Raw genomic sequence first — 23,688 nt, 5'->3', positions numbered from 1 at the left:
CTCCCCCCTATCTGAGATATCTACTGCAGCCCTCATCCTCCACATACAACACCCATTCTGCCAGTCACATTTTGTTAAAGGTCCCCAAAGCACACACATCCCTGGGTCGCTCCTCTTTTCAGTTCACTGCAGCTAGCGACTGGAATGAGCTGCAACAAACACTCAAACTGGACAGTTGTATCTGTTCATTCAAAGACTCAATCATGGACACATACTGACAGTTGTGGCTGCTTTTCGTGATGTATTGTTGTCTCTAACTTCTTGCCTTTTGTGCTGTTGTCTGTGTCCAATAATGTTTGTACCATGTTTAGTGCTGCTACCATGTTGTGTTGTTGTCATGTTGTGTTGCTACCGTGCTATGTTGTTGTCTTAGGTCTCTTTTTGTAGTGTTGTGTTGTCTCTCGTCTTGATGTGTGTCTTGTCCTTGCAGGAGACCTTTTGATAGGCCGTCATTGTAAATAAGAATTTGTTCAACCTCTTGGAACTCCCTCTCCCGGATCCGGGAGAATTGTCATCAACTGACATTAATTAGCATAACGCAACGGACAAAAAATATTACTAGAAAATATTAATATTCATGAAATCACAAGTGAAATATATTGAAACACAGCTTAGCCTTTTGTTAATCACCCTGTCATCTCAGATTTTGAAATGATGCTTTACAGCCAAAGCAAGACAAGCATTTGTGTAAGTTTAACAATGGCCTAGCATAGCATTATGCCTAGCTAGCAGCAGACAGCTTGGTTCACGAAAATCAGAAAAGCAATCAAATTAAATTGTTTACCTTTGATGAGCTTCGGATGTTTTCACTCAAGAGACTTCCAGTTAGACAGCAAATATTCATTTTGTCCCATAAAGATTATTTTTATAGCCGAAACACCTACGTTTGTACTTCACGTTTGGTTGAGAAATCCACCGGAAATCACGACAACGCCAAAAAATATTCCAAATTAGATCCATAATATCGACAGAAACATGGCAAACATTTTTCATAATCAATCCTCAAGGTGTTTTCCAAATATCGATTCGATAATATATCAACCGGGACAGGTGGCTTCTTAGTAGGAAAGAGAGAAACAATGGCTGCATTTGTCTTTTACGCACAAAACACTCTGAGAGCCTCCAGCTGACCACTGACGCAATGTTGTCGTTCAGGCTCATTTTTCAAAATAAAAGCCTGAAACTATGTATTGTGACACTAGACACATTAGCTAAGTCATAGAAAAAGGAATCTTGTTGATATCTCATTCACTGCTCAATAGGGACGCATAGGAACGCAGAGCTTTCTAAATAGTCCCTTCCTGATTGGATTTGTCTCAGGCTTTCGCCTGCAATATCAGTTCTGTTATACTCACAGACAATATTTTTGCAGTTTTGGAAACTTTAGAGTGTTTTCTATCCCAAGCTGTCAAGTATATGCATATTCTAGCATATTGTCCTGACAAAATAGCCTGTTTACTTTGGGAACGTTATTTTTCCAAAAAAGAAAGTAGTGCCCCCTAGTTTCAAGAGTTCCTGACTTGCCTAGTGAAAGAAAGCTTTGATTAAAAGGTAAAAAAAGTATATACTCGATTTTAGTCAAGGCTCATCCTATATAACTACTACCTGTTCTATTCATATACGATCTATAATGTCTAAATACACCACTATATACATTTATATTCCAGACTCTGACCTTGATATTTCTTACTTTCTTTCTTTACATTTTTGGGGGGATTTGTGTGTATTATTTTGTATTGTTAGGTTTTACTTCACTGTTGGAGCTAGAAACATAAAGCATTTCACTGCACCTGTGATAGCATCTGCAAAATATGTGCACGCGACCAATAAAATTGGATTTGATTTGAGATAAACTCTGCGGGGAAATTATATTGCTTTGGTAGCCCCTGGATGCAAAAAACACAGCAGTTTCTGTTTTCTCCCTACAAATCTTTTGATCCATTTAAGCTACAAAATATTATGATCCCATCAAACAATTCTCAGGAACACGCATGTGTCTTCTGTCTCCTTCTACATGTTACACAGGACTCATTAGACAAGACCAGGCACTAATATAGACTGGGGGGAAAAGAGCATCATCAATAATGATGCTCTTTTCTACACAGAAGATCAAACAAGATCATTGCCTGATGATCTTTTGTACTTCCCAAAACATTTCGGATGCATTTCCGTCACTTCAAACCATACTTCCTTCACATTGAATTACTGTCAAGAGTACAGTCAGACTAATTTCTAATAGACTGTCATAGCCCCAATTAAAAAACACTGTCCCTTGATTATACATTTTTTACATGGTGGGGTCGCGTGCCAAAAAAGTTTTGGAATCTCTGGTATACACACACACTCACACACACAAACATACAGGACACACACGTATAAGGGTGCAAGTACGGGGGAAACGGTTATATGTAGGTTGGTCTTGTGCTGTAGTTGTTAAGCAGACACAAACTCCATCTCTCCGTCTGTCAGCAATACATTGTGACTTTAAGATCCAGTGTGAACGCACAGCTCGAGCCACTTCTCTGACCCAGGCAGAGTGTGTGTGTGTGTGCGTACGTATGTGTGTGTGTGTGTGTGTGCATGTGTGGTAAAAGGTCCAAAGGTAGGCTCTTCAAACAGTATGACCAGTCTAGGATTGGCGGAATGGAACGATTGGAGTGGAGGAGAGGAGTACGGCATCCGAAAGAGGAGTGCTTAGTTGTTCTGAAGGCAGTCCAGCTCCACCGAGCAACACACACTTCCATTCTGACCACGGCAACGATAAATAAGGGGAACATGAAGGGGAAAAAAAGAGACGGGTCGTTAGTTCCATTCTGTTTGTGCATGTTTGCTTATGTTGCCATGTGTGAGGGATGCAAGGTGAGGTTAGGGCCGGGATTCAATAAACGTTAAAAGGTCATTTACGCTATAGAACCGACGTGCAGCATTACCATGAATGCGATCTCTGCGAACATCGGGGGAAATGCCTTGTGTAACCTTTATTTAACTAGGCAAGTCAGTTATTAAGAACAAATTGTTATTTACAATGACGGCCTACCTGGATGACGTTGGGCCAATTTTGCGCCACCCTATGGGACTCCCAATCATGGCCGAATGTGAAACAGCCTGGATTTTGAACCAGGGACTGTAGTGACGCCTCTTGCATTGAGATGCAATGCCTCCGACCTCTATACCATTATTGTCTGTATGGTGTGCTGCCCTATAATGTGCCTTGAATTGAATCCCGGCCTAGGTTAGGAATGCCTGCTTTGTTCTTTCAGGTGACACAGCTGTTTGTATTCCTGTAAATATGCAGGAAAGGGTGGCACATACAGGGTGGTTCTGGCATTGTTTGTGTGTCTAAAGGCTGTGTCTGTATGACACTAGGTATGACACAATATCAGCAGAACCTGTACAATACAATGCATTCGGAAAATATTCAGACCACTTGACTTTTCCCACATTATTTTACGTTACAACCTTATTCTAAAATTGATTAAATAGTTTTTTTCCTCATCAATTTACACACAATACCCCTTAATGACAAAGTGAAAAAAATAAAAACCTTATTCACATAGGTATTCAGAACCTTTGCTATGAGACTCGAAATTGAACTCAGGTGCATCCTGTTTCCATTGATCATCCTTGATATGCTTCTACAACTTGATTGGAATCCACTTATGGAGCATTGAATTGATTGGACATGATTTGGAAAGGCACACACCTCTTGATATAAGATTCCACAGTTGAAAGTGCATGTCAGAGCAAAAACCAAGCCATGAGGTCAAAGTAATTGACAGGATTGTGTTGAGGCACAGATCTGGGGAAGGGTACCAAAAACTGTCTGCAGCATTGAATGTCCCCAAGAACACAGTTGCCTCCATCTTTTTTAAATCAAAGGATTTCGGAACCACCGCCTTTATGGTGGAGTGGCCAGACGGAAGCTACTCCTCAGTAAAAGGCAGATGACAGCCCGCTTGGAGTTTGCCAAAAGGCACCTGAAGGACTCTCCGACCGTGAATGCCAAGTGTCACATCTGGAAGGAACCTGCTGCCATCCCTACAGTGATGCATGGTGGTGGCAGCATCATGCTGTGGAGATGTTTTTCAGCGGTAGGGACTGGCATGCTAGTCAGGATTAAGGGAAAGATGAATGGAGCAAAGTACAATGAAAAACCTGCTCCAGAGTGCTCAGGACCTCAGACTGGGGCGAAGGTTCACCTCCCAACAGGCCAACGACCCTAAGCACACAGGCAAGACAATGCAGGAGTGGCTTAGGGACAAGTCTCTGAATGTCCTTGAGTAACATCTCTGGAGAGACCTGAAAATGGCTGTGCAGCGACGTTCACTATCCACACTTACAGGTGTGATAAGCTTGTAGCGTCACACCCAAGAAGAGTAAAGGCTGAAATCGCTGCCAAAGGTGCTTCAACAAAGTACTTAGTAAAGGGTCTGAATACTTGTGTAAATGTGATATTTCCGTTTTTTATTTTAAATAAATATTTTTTTGCTTTGTCACCTGTTTGTGATTTGTCACTATGGGGTATTGTATGCAGATTGATGATGAAAAAACAATTGAATCAATTTTAGAAAAAGGCTGTAACGTAACAAAAGGTGGACAAAGTTAATGGGTCTGAATACTTTCCGAATATACTGTACTTTGCATTTGCAGGAGGTGCAGGGAAAGCTTGCCATTCACTGTGTGCGTGTCAGTGTGTGTGTATGTACGTATGTTTGTGTGTTTTTATGTGCTCCTGTGTGTGTATGCGTTCTGTGTGTGTGTGTGTGTGTCTGTGTCAGTTAAGATATGAGTTGTTGCTGTTACCTTGCACTTGCAGGTGGTGCAGGGTGACCCTGGCATAGGCCACGTGGCACTACTGAGGCGGGTGATGCCAGCAGGGTCCTGGCAGGTCTGCCTGATATCGTTGGCGATATTGTCTGCCAGGCAGGGGTCAGAGACGCAGTGTGGGCAACATTCGCCCTCCACCAAGGCAGAGTATTTGCACGCCAATACTGGACACGCCAGGGGCCAGCAGTCCACCTTTCCCTCCTACAGAAATATGGAGAGATAAGGCGAGAGGGATTGGTGGAGAATAGAAGCAAAACAAGGGATGAAAATAAGAGTTTGGAAAAGTCCTTATAAGCGCTGGACACTGAGATGACTAATATGGGGTATTGTAAGACCATATTGAAAGATAAAGCTAGGAGTAGAGAGACAAGTGTCTAAGCAGCTCTCTAATGTGAATCACCTGATGGCTGACATAGTGGGATCAGTACTATGGCTTTGATCACCGACATACACTACCGATCCAAAGTTAATCAAACCCACAAATGCTGACGCTCCAGATAAAGAAGGACAGTTTTATTGCTTCTTTAAATTAGCACAACAGTTTTCAGCTGTACTAACATAATTGCAAAAGGGTTTTCTCATGATCAATTAGCCTTTTAAAATTCTAAACTTGGATTAGCTAACACAACGTGCCATTGAAACACAGGAGTGATAGCTGCTGGTAATGGGACTCTGTACGCCTATGTAGATATTCCATAAAAAATCTGCCGTTTCCAGCTGCAATAGTCATTTACACATTAACAATGTCTACACTGTATTTCTGATCAATTTGATGTTATTTTAATTTACAATTTTTTAAACATTTTCTTTCAAAAACAAGGACATTTCTAAGTGACCCCAAACTTTTGAATGGTAGTGTATACTTAAGCAATAAGGCCCAAGGGAAAGTGAAATATGTCCAATATACCATGGCAAAGGGCTGTTCTTATGCACGACACAACGCCATATACCACACATCTAAGAGATGCCTTATTGCTATTATAAACTGGTTACTAAAGTAATTAGAGCATTTAAAATAAATGTTTTGTCAAAGCTGTGGTAACCAGTTTATAATAGCAATTTGGCACCTCAGAGATTTGTGGTATATACCCCTGTCAGCCAATCAGCATTCACGGCTCGAACCACCCAGTTTATAATATCAGTTTAATATCACAGGCTCACACTGTGAATTCTCTATCTCTCTTGGTGTGAATCACTTGAAGGTTTTGCCATAGGCTACAGTAGTGCCACCTGTGTCTAAGGCCTTAGAATGTCTTTCTTCCTTTCTGATGACACCTGAAGGCTGCCCGGGCCAATTAGAGTGATTGTTGGTGACATGCTGATCCTGGGATTTGTGTTTCCACGGCAGCACCGTTTAGCTAATTGCACAGCTGTCAGAGCCCGCTAATTACCAGCTCCACCAGAGTAAGGTCATGCACCTCGCACATGCACACACAAAGACGTCACACACATTTACAAACGCAGGTGCGCACAGAGACGCACTGCCAAGGCCACAACATTTTTTAATTGTATTTCATATCAAGATGGTATCATCTGCTTCTTCACAGCCTGTCTCATTAGCATGCAAGGATCTGCTTTGTTTCCTGATAGCCATAATAATTAGCTAGGTGCTGCTCGTGAAAGACACGCACTCAAGATCAGTGGAGACACACACATCCTCTTCATCCATGTTGCACAAGTGTAAAAAGTGCGTGTCTGTGAACAAGAATGTGTGTGTTTTGTACAATAAAGTACACAAGAAGCATGCAAGTGAGTGTATGTGCAGGTTTATGTGTCTGTATGTGCATTCAAGCATGTGTATATGCATGCAAACGTGCGCGTGTGTGTGTGTGTGTGTGTGTGTACATACCAGGCAGCGGCACTGCTGGCAGCTGTAGATCCAGGAGTCTCTGCTGCGGTACAGTATGTGTCCACTCTGGTGCAGACATTGGCTGGACTTTCTGGAGTCACACTCAGGACAGCAGAACAGGTCTGTCTCGGGGTCCGCACAATGACACTCTCTCCTCATGCAGAAGGTGCGCCCATCCTGGGGAAAAGGCAAATGCATAGGAATTCAAAGAAATGTCAAGGCCATGGCCAGGGATGGTCCAGCAGTCTAAGCCGCTGACTCCTTATCACATACTATTTGCCGCTATGAGAATGGGTTCGAATCAGACCCCCCCCAAAAAAAAGAAAATTTGTTCCACAAGCAAATAACCCTCAATCCCAGCACAGCTGGAACTTTGAGGCCTTTCTTCCAAAATGCCAATTAACTACTAACATCAGGACAGTGACAGTGGTTTTTCCAGTTTTATTACTGCCATTTTAATATTTTGCTTGAATGCACATAAAAACACAGACACACAATACATGCGCGCACACATACACACGCACAAGTATGCCTCCTACCCTACCTAGCTACCTACAGTCTTATCTAAACAGTTACACTCACTCCTCCTACAGAAGGTATAACCATCAGGTCAGAAAGAGACATTGATAAGGCTACAGCCGACCTACAAAAAGGTTAGAGTAACGGCAACGTACAGTGTCTACATTAAAGAGGAAAATACACTTTATTGAGCAAGGCCATTACTAACAATAATGACTTCAATTTGTCATTGACATTTTGAGAGGAGTGTTTTTACGGGGTAGGGTTTTGTATTGGATGCCTGGTCAAGGCCATTGGTGTAACTGTTTCCACAGAGATTCCAGGCTCTCGACCAGTGAAAACTTTATGATCCATTTTACTGGCCACACTGAGCCCTTGCCAGCTTGGCAATGAGCACAATAATGGAGATATAAAAACCCTATATAAAAGGTTGCAAAATGTACAGGGTACATAAAATGAACTTGCATAATGAGTAGCCAATATCTTATTGGCGCGTATTGTCTCGCTACATTAGCCAGTATCTCTCATGGTGCTAATATCCAAGAGCTTTATTAGCGTTAGCCTTTTAATGTTATGGCTATGGATATAAGAGGCATCACTCATTTTGCTCGGGTGGTTGACTAATGCCATGTAATATCATTCACATTGTCTGCAATGCTTTGGAATAACCTTCAAATTAGGAATTTTACAGCAAATGCTGCATTGTTTTATTTACCAAGTAAATTCCAAGTTTGTAATGTTAAAAATGCATAGCTTTCAATAACTCAAACAACCTCCAATTCAATACAGAATAATACATTTTGGGGCAACCACCCTAATTTTGGGGCAACCACCCTAAATACTTATTTTCCACCATAATTTGCAAATAAATTCATAAAAAATCCTACAAAGTGATTATCTGGATTTTTTTCCTCATTTTGCCTGTCATAGTTGAAGTGTACCTATGATGAAAATTACAGGCCTCTCTCATTTTTAAGTGGGAGAACTTGCACAATTGGTGGCTGACCAAATACTTTTTTGACCCACTGTATGTGTGTCTGATGGCAGTGTATTCCAGACATGGGAAGCTCTCACAGAGAAAGCAGATTTACTAAAGGTGCTTTTCCTTAAGGGAACGATACAGTCACCACTCATGGCAGACCTTGTGGATCTGCTGCCATATGTTTGGGTTTTCTGTTTAACAAAAATACTGAGTGGAGGGGGAGCCAGGCCATTTAGGATCTTGAATACAAGACGTGTCGGTGTATTGCACGAGATTTTCCCAACTCAGGAGCTCATGCTTTCTGAGGATGTAACAGTGATGATGGCTATTGGGCTTCCTATCAAGCACTTTGAGAGCCTATTTGTAGACAGACTGAATAAGTTTTAATGTTGTACAGCAAGCTTGGGCCCAACTAGTCAAGCAGGGGAGTATCATAGATTTGAAGTACAGTTTTGCTTCCTCTGTAGTCAAACAATTTTGTATAAATCGGAAATTAGCTAGGTTTGAATTACCTTTATCACATGCTTTTAAAAGAGAGATTGGAATCAAATATGATGCCAAGGTGCATAAAATCAGATACTTCCCTGACACAATAGACATCTGGCTCAGTAGCATCTGTTGCCCTTTTTGTGAAGAACATGCAAACAGTTTTTTTCACATTGATGCAAACACGCTCTTTGCATGCACATACCTGTATATCACTGTATCATTTGTATACATTTGAACTTCAGACCCAGTACAGACAGAAGGCAGATCATTAATGTACAGGCTGAACAGGAGGGGCCCCAATATTGCCCCTTGGGGCACTCCCACACCATAGCTAAGAGTGGGCGACAGCTCATTGCTCACTCTGACACACCGAGTTCTGCCTTCAAGGTATGATTTCATCCATCTCAAGGCATCGGGGGTAAAAGTTGAACTTGGACAATTTTGTGATGAGAATCTCATTGTTAACAGTATCAAAAGCCTTCCTTTTGATACTTTGATATTGTCACACAGTTTTCCGTTCCTCCTGAAAGCACTAACAGTCAAATGCATTCTCTCCGTTGCCTACACGCACTTTAAACATTTGGATAATAAATCATTTAAAGGCTGACTTTGGTTAATTTTATGCATTCATGAATTAAATAGTTTTAGCTGACATGTTGCGGTTCTGATAAAGTTGCACATGGGCCTATTTATATAATGAATATGAATTCAGAGGGCAGAATTGAAATATTGAAGCATTAGACCTTTCACTAAAAACATCAGACATACAAAAATGATACTTAATCCGTTTTGCAGCAAGCACATTTATTCAGATTATTACAACTGCTCACTTTCGGTTATTTGACAACAAAATAATCTCCAAAATAGTATTTTTTTTTAAACAAGGACATGAAAATGCGATTGTAACACAGGAAACGTTTCCAGTCCGAAAATGAGAATGGTAAATGACTGTAATTAATACATTGATTCAATATATTGGAATACAAATTAAGCCATCCATCCACCCATTATGGGCTATTAGCAGAATAGACTCTTGCAAAGAAGGAGGGTAAAGGGGGGAATTGCATCATTACAGATTAATGTTTTCAGTTGATGCCAGTTGCCAGTTGTAGGTCTTCAATTTATTTATTTTTATTTAACCTTTATTTTACTACATACATACTACATACTACTTACTCTGCTGGCACTAGTTTATGCCCTCATTTGTAATGCAAACCCAGGCATCAGGGCGACTCCCCGTTCCAGGGTTAGGACTTGAAAATGAGCCGGAGCTGAGAGGATCACCAAAACTACAAGGTATTTTGGTTTCAGTGTATATAGCCTATCGATGTGTAGGTACACTGGGTATTAAAATCAATAATTGTGTCCTAAAAACGTGAATGTGTTTTTGCAGAGCATACAACCATGCCGACAACCATCCGTGGAGATCAGTGGACAAAGGGCTGGACAACGGGCCGCAACGAGAAAATGCATGGTTCCCAAGAAAGCGGTTCGTTTTTCTAGATTCTTAAAATGTGATGGATTTATATGGAGATTTTTTGATTATGCTAATTTATTCCAGCTCAGTAATGGACATCGATCTCAGCTAGCTAACATTTGCTAGCTAGGCTAATTGACTAGACTTAATTTTGGCACTCATGTTTGTTCTACATAGCATATTTCTGAACTTTCTAAAACATTGCCTCCTGCTGAACGCATCCAGGTTGTTGGCTATAGCTAGCGAATGAGGTGACATGACTGAACAATATGCAGCCAAAACAAATGATTAATGGACCGGTCCGGAAGTAGCGCAGTTTTAGAATGGCCAGTGACATGTTTTATGAATGCAAAATGCAGCCTACCAAAGCACAATAAAAAATAAAAAACCTATCCTTCTCCTTTACCTTTTCATTCCATCATTTTTTTCTTCAATTTAAAGTTTTAATAAGTTTTCTTGTTTTTCAATCAACCAACAAAACACATTCCACATTCACAGATGTGACAGGATAAAAAAATTAAAATAAAGTCATAAAATATAATAGTACATTTGAAAAAATAAAAATACAATTAAAATGAAAGATTAAGAAAAACAAATGTTTTTATTTTTATTTGACTTTATCTATTTATTTTCCTTGGTGCATATATATATATATATATATACACATACATACATACATACATACATACATATGTCATGTCTTGTTATGTCTGTTCCTGTCCTTTCTCTTCACTCTGTCTCTCTCTGCTGGTCTTTTTAGGTTACCTTCTCTGTCTCTCATTCTTCAGCTGTTCTACATCTCCCCTAACTAGCTCATCCACTCTTTCCCACCTGTTCTCTCTTCCCCCTCTGATTAGGTCTCTATTTCTCTCTCTGTTCCTGCTACTTTCAGTGTCTGATTCTTGTTTGTGTTTTTGATGCCAGAAGCAAGCTGTCGTCCCGTTTGCTTCCACCTTGTCCTATCCTGTCGGAGTCTGCCTGGCAGGTGCATCCTGCATTATACTACGTTCTTTTGTTCCATTGACTACGTTGGAAGAGGATTTATGCCATTCCTGTTTTTCATTAAAGAACTCTGTTTTCTGTTAAAACCGCTTTTGGGTCTTCACTCAAGTACATAACAGAAGAATCAGACCAAGAATGGACCCAGCGGCCCGGACCCTTTTCACTCCGCCGTCGAGATCCAGGGAGCGATGCTAGGCAGACACGAGGAGGAATTGTCTGCTGCTCGACATGCCGTTGAGACCCTGGCCGTCCAAGTCTCCGACCTCACAAGACAGGTTCACCAACTCCACCTCGATCCACCGCCCACTTCCAGGGTTTCCGAGTCTCCGGAGCCCAGGATCAACAACCCGCCGTGTTACTCTGGGGAGCCCACTGAGTGCCGCTCATTCCTCACTCAGTGTGATGTGGTGTTCTCTCTCCAGCCCAACACTTACTCCAGGAGCGCAGCCCGCATCGCCTACGTCATTTCTCTCCTTACCGGACGGGCGCGTGAGTGGGGCACGGCAATCTGGGAGGCGAGGGCTGAGTGTATTAACCAGTATCAGGACTTTAAGGAGGAGATGATACGGGTTTTTGACCGTTCTGTTTTTGGGGAGGAGGCTTCCAGGGCCCTGTCTTCCCTATGTCAGGGGAATCGATCCATAACGGATTATTCTATTGAGTTTCGCACTCTCGCTGCCTCTAGTGACTCAGCCGGCTTTGCTCGCTCGTTTTCTGGAGGGTCTCCTCGTCAGGTTAAGGATGAGATCCTCTCCCGGGAGGTTCCTTCCAGTCTGGACTCCTTAATAGCTCTCGCTATTCGCATAGAGCGACGGTTTGATCTTCGTCGCCGAGCACGTGGAAAGGAGCTCGCGTTCTCCGTTGCTCCTCTCTCCACATCACTGCCACCTGCCGCATCACTGCCACCCTCCTCCGCCGGCTCGGATGCTGAGCCTATGCAGCTGGAGGGTATCCGCATCTCGGCCAAGGAGAAGGAACGGAGAATCACCAATCGCCTCTGTCTCTACTGCGGCTCCGCTGGTCATTTTGTCACCTCATGTCCAGTAAAAGCCAGAGCTCATCAGTAAGAGGAGGGCTACTGGTGAGCGCAACTACTCAGGCCTCTCCTTCTGGATCACGCACTACCTTTCCGGTCCATCTCCGCTGGCCCGGTTCATCTGCTTCCTGCAGTGCCTTGATAGACTCTGGGGCGGAGGGCTGTTTTATGGACGAGACCTGGGCTCGGGAACATGACATTCCTCTCAGACAGTTAGGGAGCCCACGGCCTTGTTCGCATTAGATGGTAGTTCTCTCCCCAAGATTCAGCGTGAGACGCTGCCTTTAACCCTCACTGTCTCTGGTAATCATAGCGAAACCATTTCTTTTCTAATTTTTCGTTCACCTTTTACACCTGTTGTTTTGGGTCATCCCTGGCTAGTGCGCCATAACCCTTCTATTAATTGGTCTAGTAATACTATCCTATCCTGGAATGTTTCTTGTCATGTGACCTGTTTAATGTCTGCTATCCCTCCTGTTTCCTCTGTCTCTTCTTCACAGGAGGAGCCTGGCGATTTGACAGGGGTGCCGGAGGAGTATCACGATCTGCGCACGGTGTTCAGTCGTTCCAAGGCCACTTCTCTCCCTCCACACCGGTCGTATGACTGTAGTATTGATCTCCTTCCGGGAACTACTCCCCCCGGGGTAGATTATACTCTCTGTCGGCTCCCGAACGTAAGGCTCTCGAGGATTATTTGTCGGTTTCGCTCGACGCCGGTACCATAGTCTCCTCCTCCTCTCCCGCCGGAGCGGGGTTTTTTTTTGTTCAGAAGAAGGACGGGTCCCTGCGCCCATGCGTGGATTATCGAGGGCTGAATGACATAACAGTTAAGAATCGTTATCCGCTTCCTCTTATGTCTTCAGACGCCTAACGCCTACCATCTCGTGCGCATCAGGGAGGGGGACGAGTGGAAGACGGCGTTTAACACTCCGTTAGGGCACTTTGAATACCGGGTTCTTCCTTTCGGCCTCGTTAACGCTCCAGCTGTCTTTCAGGCACTAGTTACGTCCTGAGAGACATGCTGAACATTTTTGTTTTCGTTTACATGGACGATATCCTGATTTTTTCACCGTCTCTCTCGATTCATGTTCAGCACGTGCGACGTGTCCTCCAGCGCCTTTTGGAGAACTGTCTTTATGTGAAGGCTGAGAAGTGCACTTTTCATGCCGCCTCTGTCCCTTTTCTCGGTTCCGTTATTTCCGCTGAGGGCATTAAGATGGATCCCGCTAAGGTCCAGGCTGTCATTGATTGGCCCGTTCCTAAGTCACGCGTCGAGCTGCAGCGCTTTCTGGGCTTCGCTAATTTCTATCGTCGTTTCATCCGTAATTTCGGTCAGGTGGCAGCTCCCCTCACAGCCCTTACTTCTGTTAAGACGTGCTTTAAGTGGTCCGTTTCCGCCCAGGGAGCTTTTGATCTTCTTAAGAATCGTTTTACATCCGCACCTATTCTTGTTACACCTGACATCTCTAGTCAGTTTGTTGTTGAACGCGTCAGAGGTGGGCGTGGGAGCCATTCTTTCTCAGCGCTCTCTCTCTGACGGCAAGGTCCATCCTTGCGCGTTTTTCTCTCATCGCTTATCGCCGTCAGAACGTAACTATGATGTTGGTAATCGAGGAACTGCTCGCCATCCGCTTAGCCCTAGGCGAATGGCGACAGTGGTTACCGTTCCTTTTGTCGTTTGGACTGACCATAGGAACCTTGAGTACATCCGTTCAGCCAAACGACTTAATGCGCGTCAGGCTCGTTGGGCTCTGTTTTTCGCTCGTTTCGAGTTTGTTATTTCTTATCGTCCGGGCTCAAAAAACACCAAGCCTGATGCTTTATCTCGTCTCTTCAGTTCTTCTGAGGTCTCCACCGACCCCGAGGAGATTCTCCCTGAGGGGCGTGTTGTCGGGTTGACTGTCTGGGGAATTGAGAGGCAGGTAAAGCAAGCACTCGCTCACACTCCGTCGCCGCGAGCTTGTCCTAGGAACCTTCTGTTCGTTCCCGTTCCTACTCGTCCGGCCGTTCTTCAGTGGGCCCACTCTGCCAAGTTAGCCGGCCACCCCGGCGTTCGGGGTACGCCGCTTCCATTCGCCAGCGTTTCTGGTGGCCCACTCGGGAACGTGAGCGTCGATTTGTCGCCGCTTGTTCGGTCTGCGCGCAGACTAAATCTGGGAACTGTCCTCCTGCCGGCCGTCTCAGACCGCTTCCCATTCCCTCTCGACCGAGGTCTCACATCGCTTTAGATTTTATCACCGGACTGCCTTCATCAGCGGGGAAGACAGTTATTCTTACGGTTGTCGATAGATTCTCTAAGGCGGCTCATTTCATTCCTCTCGCTAAGCTCCCTTCTGCTAAGGAGACGGCTCAGATCATTATCGAGAATGTTTTCCGAATTCATGGCCTTCCGTCTGACGTCGTTTCCGACAGAGGCCCGCAGTTCACATCTCAATTTTGGAGGGAGTTTTGCCGTTTGATTGGGGCTTCCGTCAGTCTCTCGTCCGGCTTTCATCCCCAGTCTAACGGTCAAGCCGAACGGGCCAATCAGACTGTTGGTCGCATTTTACGCAGTCTTTCTTTTCGTAACCCTGCGTCTTGGTCAGAACAGCTCCCCTGGGCAGAGTACGCCCACAACTCGCTTCCCTCGTCTGCTACCGGTCTATCTCCTTTTCAGAGTAGCCTCGGGTACCAGCCTCCGCTGTTCTCATCTCAGCTCGCCGAGTCCTGCGTCCCCTCCGCTCAGGCTTTTGTCCAGCGTTGCGAGCGCACCTGGAAGGGAGTCAGGTCGGCACTTTGCCGTAATAGGGCGCAGACTGTGAGGGCCGCTAATAGCGTAGGACCAAGAGTCCTAGATATTGTTGCGGTCAGAGAGTATGGCTCTCCACTCAGAACCTTCCCCTTAAGTCAGCTTCTCGCAAGTTGGCCCCGCGGTTCATTGGTCCGTTCCGTATTTCTCAGGTCATTAATCCTGTCGCAGTGCGACTTCTTCTCCCGCTATCTTCGTCGCGTTCACCCGGTCTTCCATGTCTCCTGTGTTAAGCCCCGTTCTTGGCACCCCGCTCGTCCCTCCCCCCCCATCCTTGTCGAGGGCGCACCCATCTACAGGGTTCGTAAGATTTTGGACATGCGCCCTCGGGGCCGTGGTCATCAGTACCTAGTGGATTGGGAGGGGTACGGTCCTGAGGAGAGGAGTTGGGTTCCCTCTCGGGACGTGCTGGACCGTTCGCTGATCGATGATTTCCTCCGTTGCCGCCAGGTTTCCTCCTCGAGTGCGCCAGGAGGCGTTCGGTGAGTGGGGGGTACTGTCATGTCTTGTTATGTCTGTTCCTGTCCTTTCTCTTCACTCTGTCTCTCTCTGCTGGTCTTTTTAGGTTACCTTCTCTGTCTCTCATTCTTCAGCTGTTCTACATCTCCCCTAACTAGCTCATCCACTCTTTCCCACCTGTTCTCTCTTCCCCCTCTGATTAGGTCTCTATTTCTCTCTCTGTTCCTGCTACTTTCAGTGTCTGATTCTTGTTTGTGTTTTTGATGCCAGAAGCAAGCTGTCGTCCCGTTTGCTTCCACCTTGTCCTATCCTGTCGGAGTCTGCCTGGCAGGTGCATCCTGCATTATACTACGTTCTTTTGTTCCATTGACTACGTTGGAAGAGGATTTATGCCATTCCTGTTTTTCATTAAAGAACTCTGTTTTCTGTTAAAACCGCTTTTGGGTCTTCACTCAAGTACATAACAACATATATACATACACACACATACCCATACATACATAAATACATACATACGCACACATACTCAAAAAAGAAAATTAAAATTAAAACGCAAAAAAAACATATATAACACTTGCAGCAGCACTATCAAAGTTCTTATCAGCTATTTCTAGCATTCGCTGAGACGACGGGCCAATAATTAGTTTTTAGGTTTTACAGTACCTTACACAACATGTATCTGCGCATTTCCCTAGTCACCCCGTTCAGTCTGTCCAGTTTGAAATATAGTTGAGTAGTGGAGACCAGAGTCTATCAAACTTGGGCTGTCTCTTGTGGAGGTCATAAGTGAGCTTTTCAAGAGGGAGAAAGTCAACAATCTGGTCAATCCACATTTTAAATGTAGGAGGGGTATTAGAGGCCCACAATAGAAGAATACATTTCTTAGCAAAGTATGTAATAGTCATAAGCAAATTTTCTCTGTCAGGATCAAGAACAAAGTCCTGCTGGGCATTAAGAAGATAGATACACGGGGTCATATCAAACTGTACCTCTAGTATTTTCTGTGCAGCAGTACGTATCGATTGCCAGAATCTGGCTCTCTACAGCTCCAAAATACATGCATATAGGTTCCACTTTCAGAGGTACATCTTTTACAGTTAGGAGACATATCTGTTTTCATTCTATGGAGTCTCAAAGGAGTATAATAAAATTTGTACAAAAATGTATAATTAGAATCTTTAATTTTTACATTGGTAGAGGAGCAGTATACCCTGTCGCAAACCTCCGCCCATAACTCACCACTGATAGTCAGACCAAGGTCCTTTTCCCAGATTATGTTCAAAGGAGTAAAGGAGGAGCCTCCTTTCTCAGAAAGGAGTCTATAGATGTAAGATATTTAGCCTTTAATGGATTGTGCTGTGACAAGAAGGGTTTCAACTTCATTCACCTGAGTTCTAAACCTCCTCTTGGAGGTAAATGAGGAAATTACATGTCTAATTTGAAGATATAAAAAAAAAATGGATCTTGGCACATCGAATTCACTGAAGAGCTCTTGAAAGGATTTCAGTGTTTTTCTGATGAAATAGGTCTGAAAAGGTCCTGATTCCTAGAGTATGCCAAAGATTAAAGTTGGCATCCCTCAGGGCTTTTGGCAAGTCTGGGTTGCCTACTATAGGCAAGTGAGAACATATTTGGGAGGAAATGCCCAGTTATTTCTTACAGTCCCTCCACGCTAGTAGGGTGCTGTAAATCACAAAGGTTTTGGCTATGTTGCCCACTTCACTAAAGTTATTCATGAATATAATTGAGCTTAAGGGCAATGAACCACAGGATTGGGCTTCTATCTGAATCCACGTTGACTCTTGTCTGTTTGTGATCCATGTTAGCATGTTGCTGATTTGGGCAGACCAGTAGTACAATTGTCTGGCTGCTGGTGGGGGACTCAGTGCTCGGTGAGCTCTCTCGAGTTCTATGGGCCTGTCGGTGGACAGGTGGAGCCACTCGGGAAGTTTGTCTTGCAGGTAGCGGATCAGTGGCATGTTTCCCTCTTCTTTTTCACCCAGATTGAATAGAACACAATTATTCCTTCGCCCCCTTTTTTCCAGGTCCTCTGATTTCTCTTCCAGATGGTCGATTTTCATTTTAGCATATGCTATTGTTTCCATGGCATCTGTCAATAAGTTTTCCATGGATAGGATTCGCCACTCTGCCTCGTCCAGGCGCCCGCGTTTATGGTTATCTTGTTGTTGATGTCAGGCAAAGCGTTTTCCAGGATTGTCACCTTGCCCCCTATCGCACTGAGCTGAGAGTTAATGGCATCTAATTTGGTGTTTAGTTCTGTACGTTGGGATCCCAACTCAGAAAGGATGTCTTCGACAGAGTGCGAGGTTGGCATTAGTTGTGCCTCAGGGGGGAGCGGGTTCTCTTGCTTCTGGCTAATGGCGCTAGTTTTTTCTGAAGCTAGCTTCTTCTTGGAGGCTTTTTCCGTCGCTAATACTCGAGTCCGGGTAAAAATGTCACCTGTAGTGTCGCCTTTTGTAGCCGCCATGACTTTTTCTTACTAAAGCTAAATGAGTTTGAACTTGGAGTGGAGGTAAGATTAGGAATTGGAAACTACTTGTGCGGAGCTCTTAGTTCATGCGGCCATCTCGTTCAAGGGTCACGTGATCCCCCCCATTCCATCATTTTAATCCCATCTTCAATTGATTAGATACCTCCTAACCTTTGCCACACACAGAGGCTCTATGACTATAGCCTATTGCCTGACAACGACAACAAGCTACATGCGCCACTCTCGTGAAAAGCAAGAGCAGCAGCATAAATAGTACAATTTCTATCTCTCTCTCTACTGCAGCAGTCGGTCCCATTCAGTTCTGTATGTGTCCTTCCAGACAAGACAGTTACAATTACGCATACCGGAGACTCATGACTATCAGATCAAACCCAGACCTATGACATTATTTCGAATTCTGGATCTGGATCTGCGCGTGAAAACCTCTACAGTGCACGCCTCCCAACTGAACTGGGACTTGCTGAAACCAGGGTTGTCACACTCATTTTGGAATTGTTTATGCATTGAACAGCTCCCGTGATATGCAGCTTTTCAGGGAAGCTCGAAACCATTATACACAGGCAGTTAGAAAAGCTAAGGCTAGCTTTTTCAAGCAGAACACTAATTCAAAAAAGTTCTGGGACACTGTAAAGTCCATGGAGAATAAGAGCACCTCCTCCCAGCTGCCCACTGCACTGAAGATAGGAAACACTCTCACCACTAATAAATCCACTATAATTGAGAATTTCAATAAGCATTTTTCTACGGCTGGCAATGCTTTCCACCTGGCTACCCCTACTCCGGTCAACAGCACTGCACCCCCCACAGCAACTTGCCCAAGCCTTCGCCATTTCTCCTTCTCCCAAATCCAGTCAGCTGATGTTCTGAAAGAGCTGCAAAATCTGGACCCCTACAAATCAGCCGGGCTTGGCAATCTGGACCCTTTCTTTCTAAAATTATCTGCCGAAATTGTTGCCTCCCCTATTACTAGTCTGTTCAACCTCTCTTTCGTGTCGTCTGAGATTCCCAAAGATTTGAAAGCAGCTGCAGTCATCCCCCTCTTCAAAGGGGGGGACACTCTTGACCCAAACTGCTACAGACCTATATCTATCCTACCCTGCCTTTCTAAGGTCTTCGAAAGCCAGCCACCGTGCTACTACACCTGCATTGCTTGCTGTTTGGGGTTTTAAGCTGGGTTTCTGTGCAGCACTTTGAGATATCAGCTGATGTACGAAGGGCTATATAAATACATTTGATTTGATTACCAACCATTTCGAAACTCACCATACCCTCTCTGCTATGCAATCTGGTTTCAGAGCTGGTCATGGGTGCACCTCAGCCACGCTCAAGGTCCTAAACGATATCTTAACCGCCATTGATAAGAAACATTACTGTGCAGCCGTATTTATTGATCCAGCCAAGGCTTTCGACTCTGTCAATCACCACATCCTCATCGGCAGACTCGACAGCCTTGGTTTCTCAAATGATTGCCTCGCCTAGTTCACCAACTACTTCTCTGATAGAGTTCAGTGTGTCAAATCGGAGGTTCTGTTGTCCGGACCTCTGGCAGTCTCTATGGGTGTGCCACAGGGTTCAATTCTTGGACCGACTCTCTTATCTATATACATCAATGATGTCGCTCTTGCTGCTGGTGAGTCTCTGATCCACCTCTACACAGACGACACCATTCTGTATACTTCTGGCCCTTCTTTGGACAGTGTGTTAACAACCCTCCAGGCAAGCTTCAATGCCATACAGCTCTCCTTCCGTGGCCTCCAATTGCTCTTAAATAAAAGTAAAACTAAATGCATGCTCTTCAACCAATCTTGCCTGCACCTGCCCGCCTGTCCAACATCACTACTCTGGACGGCTCTGACTTAGAATACGTGGACAACTACAAATACCTAGGTGTCTGGTTAGACTGTAAACTCTCCTTCCAGACCCACATCAAACATCTCCAATCCAAAGTTAAATCTAGAATTTGCTTCCTATTTCGCAACAAAGCATCCTTCAATCATGCTGCCAAAAATACCCTTGTAAAACTGACCATCCTACCAATCCTTGACTTCGGCGATGTCATTTCCAAAATAGCCTCCAATACCCTACTCAACAAATTGGATGCAGTCTATCACAGTGCAATCCGTTTTGTCACCAAAGCCCCATATACTACCCACCATTGCGACCTGTATGCTCTCTTTGGCTGGCCCTCGCTTCATACTCGTCGCCAAACCCTCTGGCTCCATGTTATCTACAAGACCCTGCTAGGTAAAGTCCCCCCTTATCTCAGCTCGCTGGTCACCATAGCATCACCCACCTGTAGCACGCGCTCCAGCAGGTATATCTCTCTGGTCACCCCCAAAACCAATTCTTTCTCTGGCCGCCTCTCCTTCCAGTTCTCTGCTGCCAATGACTGGAACGAACTACAAAAATCTCTGAAACTGGAAACACTTATCTCCCTCACTATATTTAAGCAACAGCTGTCAGAGCAGCTCACAGATTACTGCACCTGTACATAGCCCACCTATAATTTAGCCCAAACAACTACCTCTTTCCCTACTGTATTTATTTTATTTATTTATTTTGCTCCTTTGCACCCCATTATTTTTATTTCTACTTTGCACATTCTTCTACTGCAAATCTACCATTCCAGTGTTTTACTTGCTATATTACAGCAAGACCAGGAACCAGCAGGGAGTTTGAGTGTATGTGTGTGTGTGTGACAGAGTAGAAGTGTGTGTTGTTCTCTGTCTTCATTCTCTGTCTTGACTTTGAAGTAGTGTGTGATGTTACAGCGGGAACCGAGATGTGAGTGTGTGTGCAGATAGTCGTTTCGTGTATGTGTCGTTCTGTATTTTCTTGCTTTGTTCCTGTTTACTAGGTAGTAACCACTAACAAAGTAGTTGTGAGGTGGAGATGTGTGTAAGTCAGAAAAGCTATATCTTGTGTGTGTGCGTGTACACCCATACGTTTGTCTGTGTGTTAACACAGTGAAGTGTCAGTGTGAGTGCATTCTTGGATGAGCGTTGGCTCACATGTAGGTGTGGTGTGTGTGTGTTAGTCTTACATTGCAGGAGCAGAGGTAGCAGAATGTGATTGTGTGTGTGTTTGCCCTACCTTGCAGGAGCAGAGGGAGCAGTGGTCCAGGCTGTGGTTCCACTCCTGTCCGTTGTGTTTGAGGCCCTCCTCGTAAAGACAGTCTCCACTGCAGGTCGGTCCAGATGTGCACATACAGTCAAAACCACCTGGAAGGTTCACACACACACTGTCGTTCCAGCAGGTGTGTGTCTGCGTGGCACACTCGTCAATGTCTGAAACAGAGAATAGCTGCTTTACCTATCAAAGACAAGAATGTGTGGCTTTCTTTGTGACTCCATTTTCCCCTCTCCATACTCCAGTTTAGTCTAGAGGGTTGGGGGTGGTGGTGGGGGGGATATTCCATAAAAACTCTGCCGTTTCCAGCTACAATAGTAATTTACAACATTAACAATGTCTACATTATAGTTCTGATCAATTTGAGAGTAGCAGCAGCGTGGGGGGGGGGGGGGCTGTAATGGCTTGGGGGTAGATGCTGTTTAGAAGCCTCTTTAACCTAGACTTAGCGCTCTGGTATCGCTTGCCATGCGGTAGCAGAGAGAACAGTCTATGACTTGGGTGACAATTTTATGGCCTTTCCTCTGGCACCACTTATAATATAGGTTCTGGATGGCAGGAAGCTTGGCCCCAGTGATGTACTGGGCCGTACGCATTACCAGCTGTAGCGCCTTACGGTCGGATGCCAAGCAGTTGCCATACCAAGCAGCGATGCAACCCATCAGGATGCTCTCGATGGTGCAGTTGTTAAACCTTTTGAGGATCTGATGACCAATGCCAGATCTTTTCAGTCTCCTGAGGGGGGATAGGTTTTGTCGTTTCCTCTTCATGACTGTCTTGGTGTGCTTGGACCATGTTAGTTTGTTGGAACTGGAATCTCTCAACCTGCTCAACTACAGCCCCGCAAATGAGAATGGATGCATAATCAGTTCTCCTTTTCCTGTAGTCCACAATCATCTCCTTTGTCTTGATCACATTGAGGGAGATGTTGTTGTCCTTGCACCACACAGTCAAGTCTCTGACCTCCACCATATAGGCTGTCTCATCATTGTCGGTGATCAGGCCAACCACTGTCGTGTCATCAGCAAACTTAATGATGTTGTTGGAGTCGTGCCTGGCCGTGCAGTCATGAGTGAACAGGGAATACAGGAGGGTTGAGCTGTAGTCAATGAATATCATTCTCATATAGACGTGAGCCATGACCAGCCTTTCAAATAATTTCATGGCTACAGATATGAGTGCTACGTGTCGGTAGTCATATAGGCAGGTTACCTTTGTGTTCTTGGACACAGGGACAATGGTGGTCTGCTTGAAACATGTTGACATTACAGACAGACAGGGAGAGGTTGAAAATGTCAATGAAGACACCTGCCAGTTGGTCAGTGAATGCTTGGAGTACACGTCTGACACGGATTACCTTGTGAATGTTGACCTGTTTAAAGGTCTTACTCACATCGGCTGAGGAGAGGGTGATCACACAGTCGTCCGGAACAGCATGCATGTTTCTGTGTTATTTGTCTCGAAGCGAGCACAGAACTTATTTAGCTCATCTGGAAGGCTTGTGTCACTGGGCAGCTCTCGTCTGTGCTTCCCTTTGTAGTCTGTAAAAGTTTGCAAGGTCTGTCACATCCGACAAGCGTCGGAGCCCTTATAGTACGATTTGGTCATAGTCCTGTATTGATGCTTTGCCTGTTTGATGGTTCATCGGAGGGCATAGCAGGATTTCTTATAAGCTTCCGGGTTAGAGTCCCACTCCTTGAAAGTGGCAGCTCTACCCTTTATCTCAGTGCAAATTTTGCCTGTAATCCATGGCTTCTGGTTGGGTTTTGTAAGTACAGTCACTGTGTGGACGACGTCCTCGATGCACTTATTGATAAAGCCAGTGACTGATGTGGTGTACTCCTCAATGCCATCGGAAGAATCTCGGAACATGTTCCAGTCTATGCTAGCAAAACGGTCCTGTAGTTTAGCATCTGCTTCATCTGACCACTTTTTATAGCCCAAGGCACTGGTGCTTCGGGTTTAAATTTTTGCTTGTAAGCAGGAATCAGGAGGATAAGTTATGATCTGAATGCCAAATGGAGGGCGAGGGAGAACTTTGTACGCGTCTCCGTGTGTGAAGTAAAGGTGGTATAGATTTTTTTTCTCTTTGGTTGCACATTTAACATGTAGATTTGAATGTCCCGTTGGTAAGATATACGTGGTTTCAGTTTGTCCCATTTATTTTCCAGCAATTGAACGTTAGCTAGCAGAAGGGAAGGCAAGGGCAGATTAGCCACTCGTCGCCTGATCCTCACAAGGCATCCTGATCTCTTTCCGCGAATCCTACGTTTCCATTTCCATCGAATCGCGGGGATCTGGGTCTATCCCTCGCGTCCGACTCATTTAAGAAGATCTCCTCATCCAATTTGAGGTGAGTAATCCTAGTTTTGATGTCCAGAAGCTCTTTTCTGTCATAAGAGATGGTAGCAGCAACATTATGCACACAAGAAATTATGAACAACGCGAAAAAACAAACAAAATAGCATGGTTGGTTATTAAGAGTCGATAAGACGGCATCGCTCTCCTTCAGCGCCATTTGTAATTTAATCAAAATAGATATGATCTAATTAACAGCTTTCCATAGTACACTGCCTTGTGAAAGTATTCATCCCTCTTGGTGTTTTTCCTATTTTGTTG

The 23,688-nt window shown here is 44.5% G+C and overlaps 1 protein-coding gene across 1 annotated transcript in view; it reads right to left on the bottom strand.

Moving 5' to 3' along the window:
* Window positions 1-2,583: 2,583 nt before the first annotated feature.
* Window positions 2,584-23,688, bottom strand: part of LOC135538716 (uncharacterized) — a 68,076-nt gene continuing 46,971 nt past the window's right edge. The window contains exons 7-10 of the mRNA XM_064964915.1: window positions 21,034-21,227; window positions 6,677-6,853; window positions 4,804-5,028; window positions 2,584-2,745 (exon numbers count right to left, since the gene is read on the bottom strand). Of these exons, the coding sequence (XP_064820987.1) occupies window positions 2,695-2,745; window positions 4,804-5,028; window positions 6,677-6,853; window positions 21,034-21,227 (647 nt within the window). The 3' untranslated portion in view covers window positions 2,584-2,694. The remainder of the gene's footprint in view (window positions 2,746-4,803; window positions 5,029-6,676; window positions 6,854-21,033; window positions 21,228-23,688) is intronic.

Source organism: Oncorhynchus masou, chromosome 1, assembly GCF_036934945.1.
Source record: "Oncorhynchus masou masou isolate Uvic2021 chromosome 1, UVic_Omas_1.1, whole genome shotgun sequence".
Lineage (NCBI taxonomy): Eukaryota > Metazoa > Chordata > Actinopteri > Salmoniformes > Salmonidae > Oncorhynchus > Oncorhynchus masou.
Note: the sequence above shows the minus strand (reverse complement) of the source record. Positions and strands in the feature narration are given on the sequence as shown.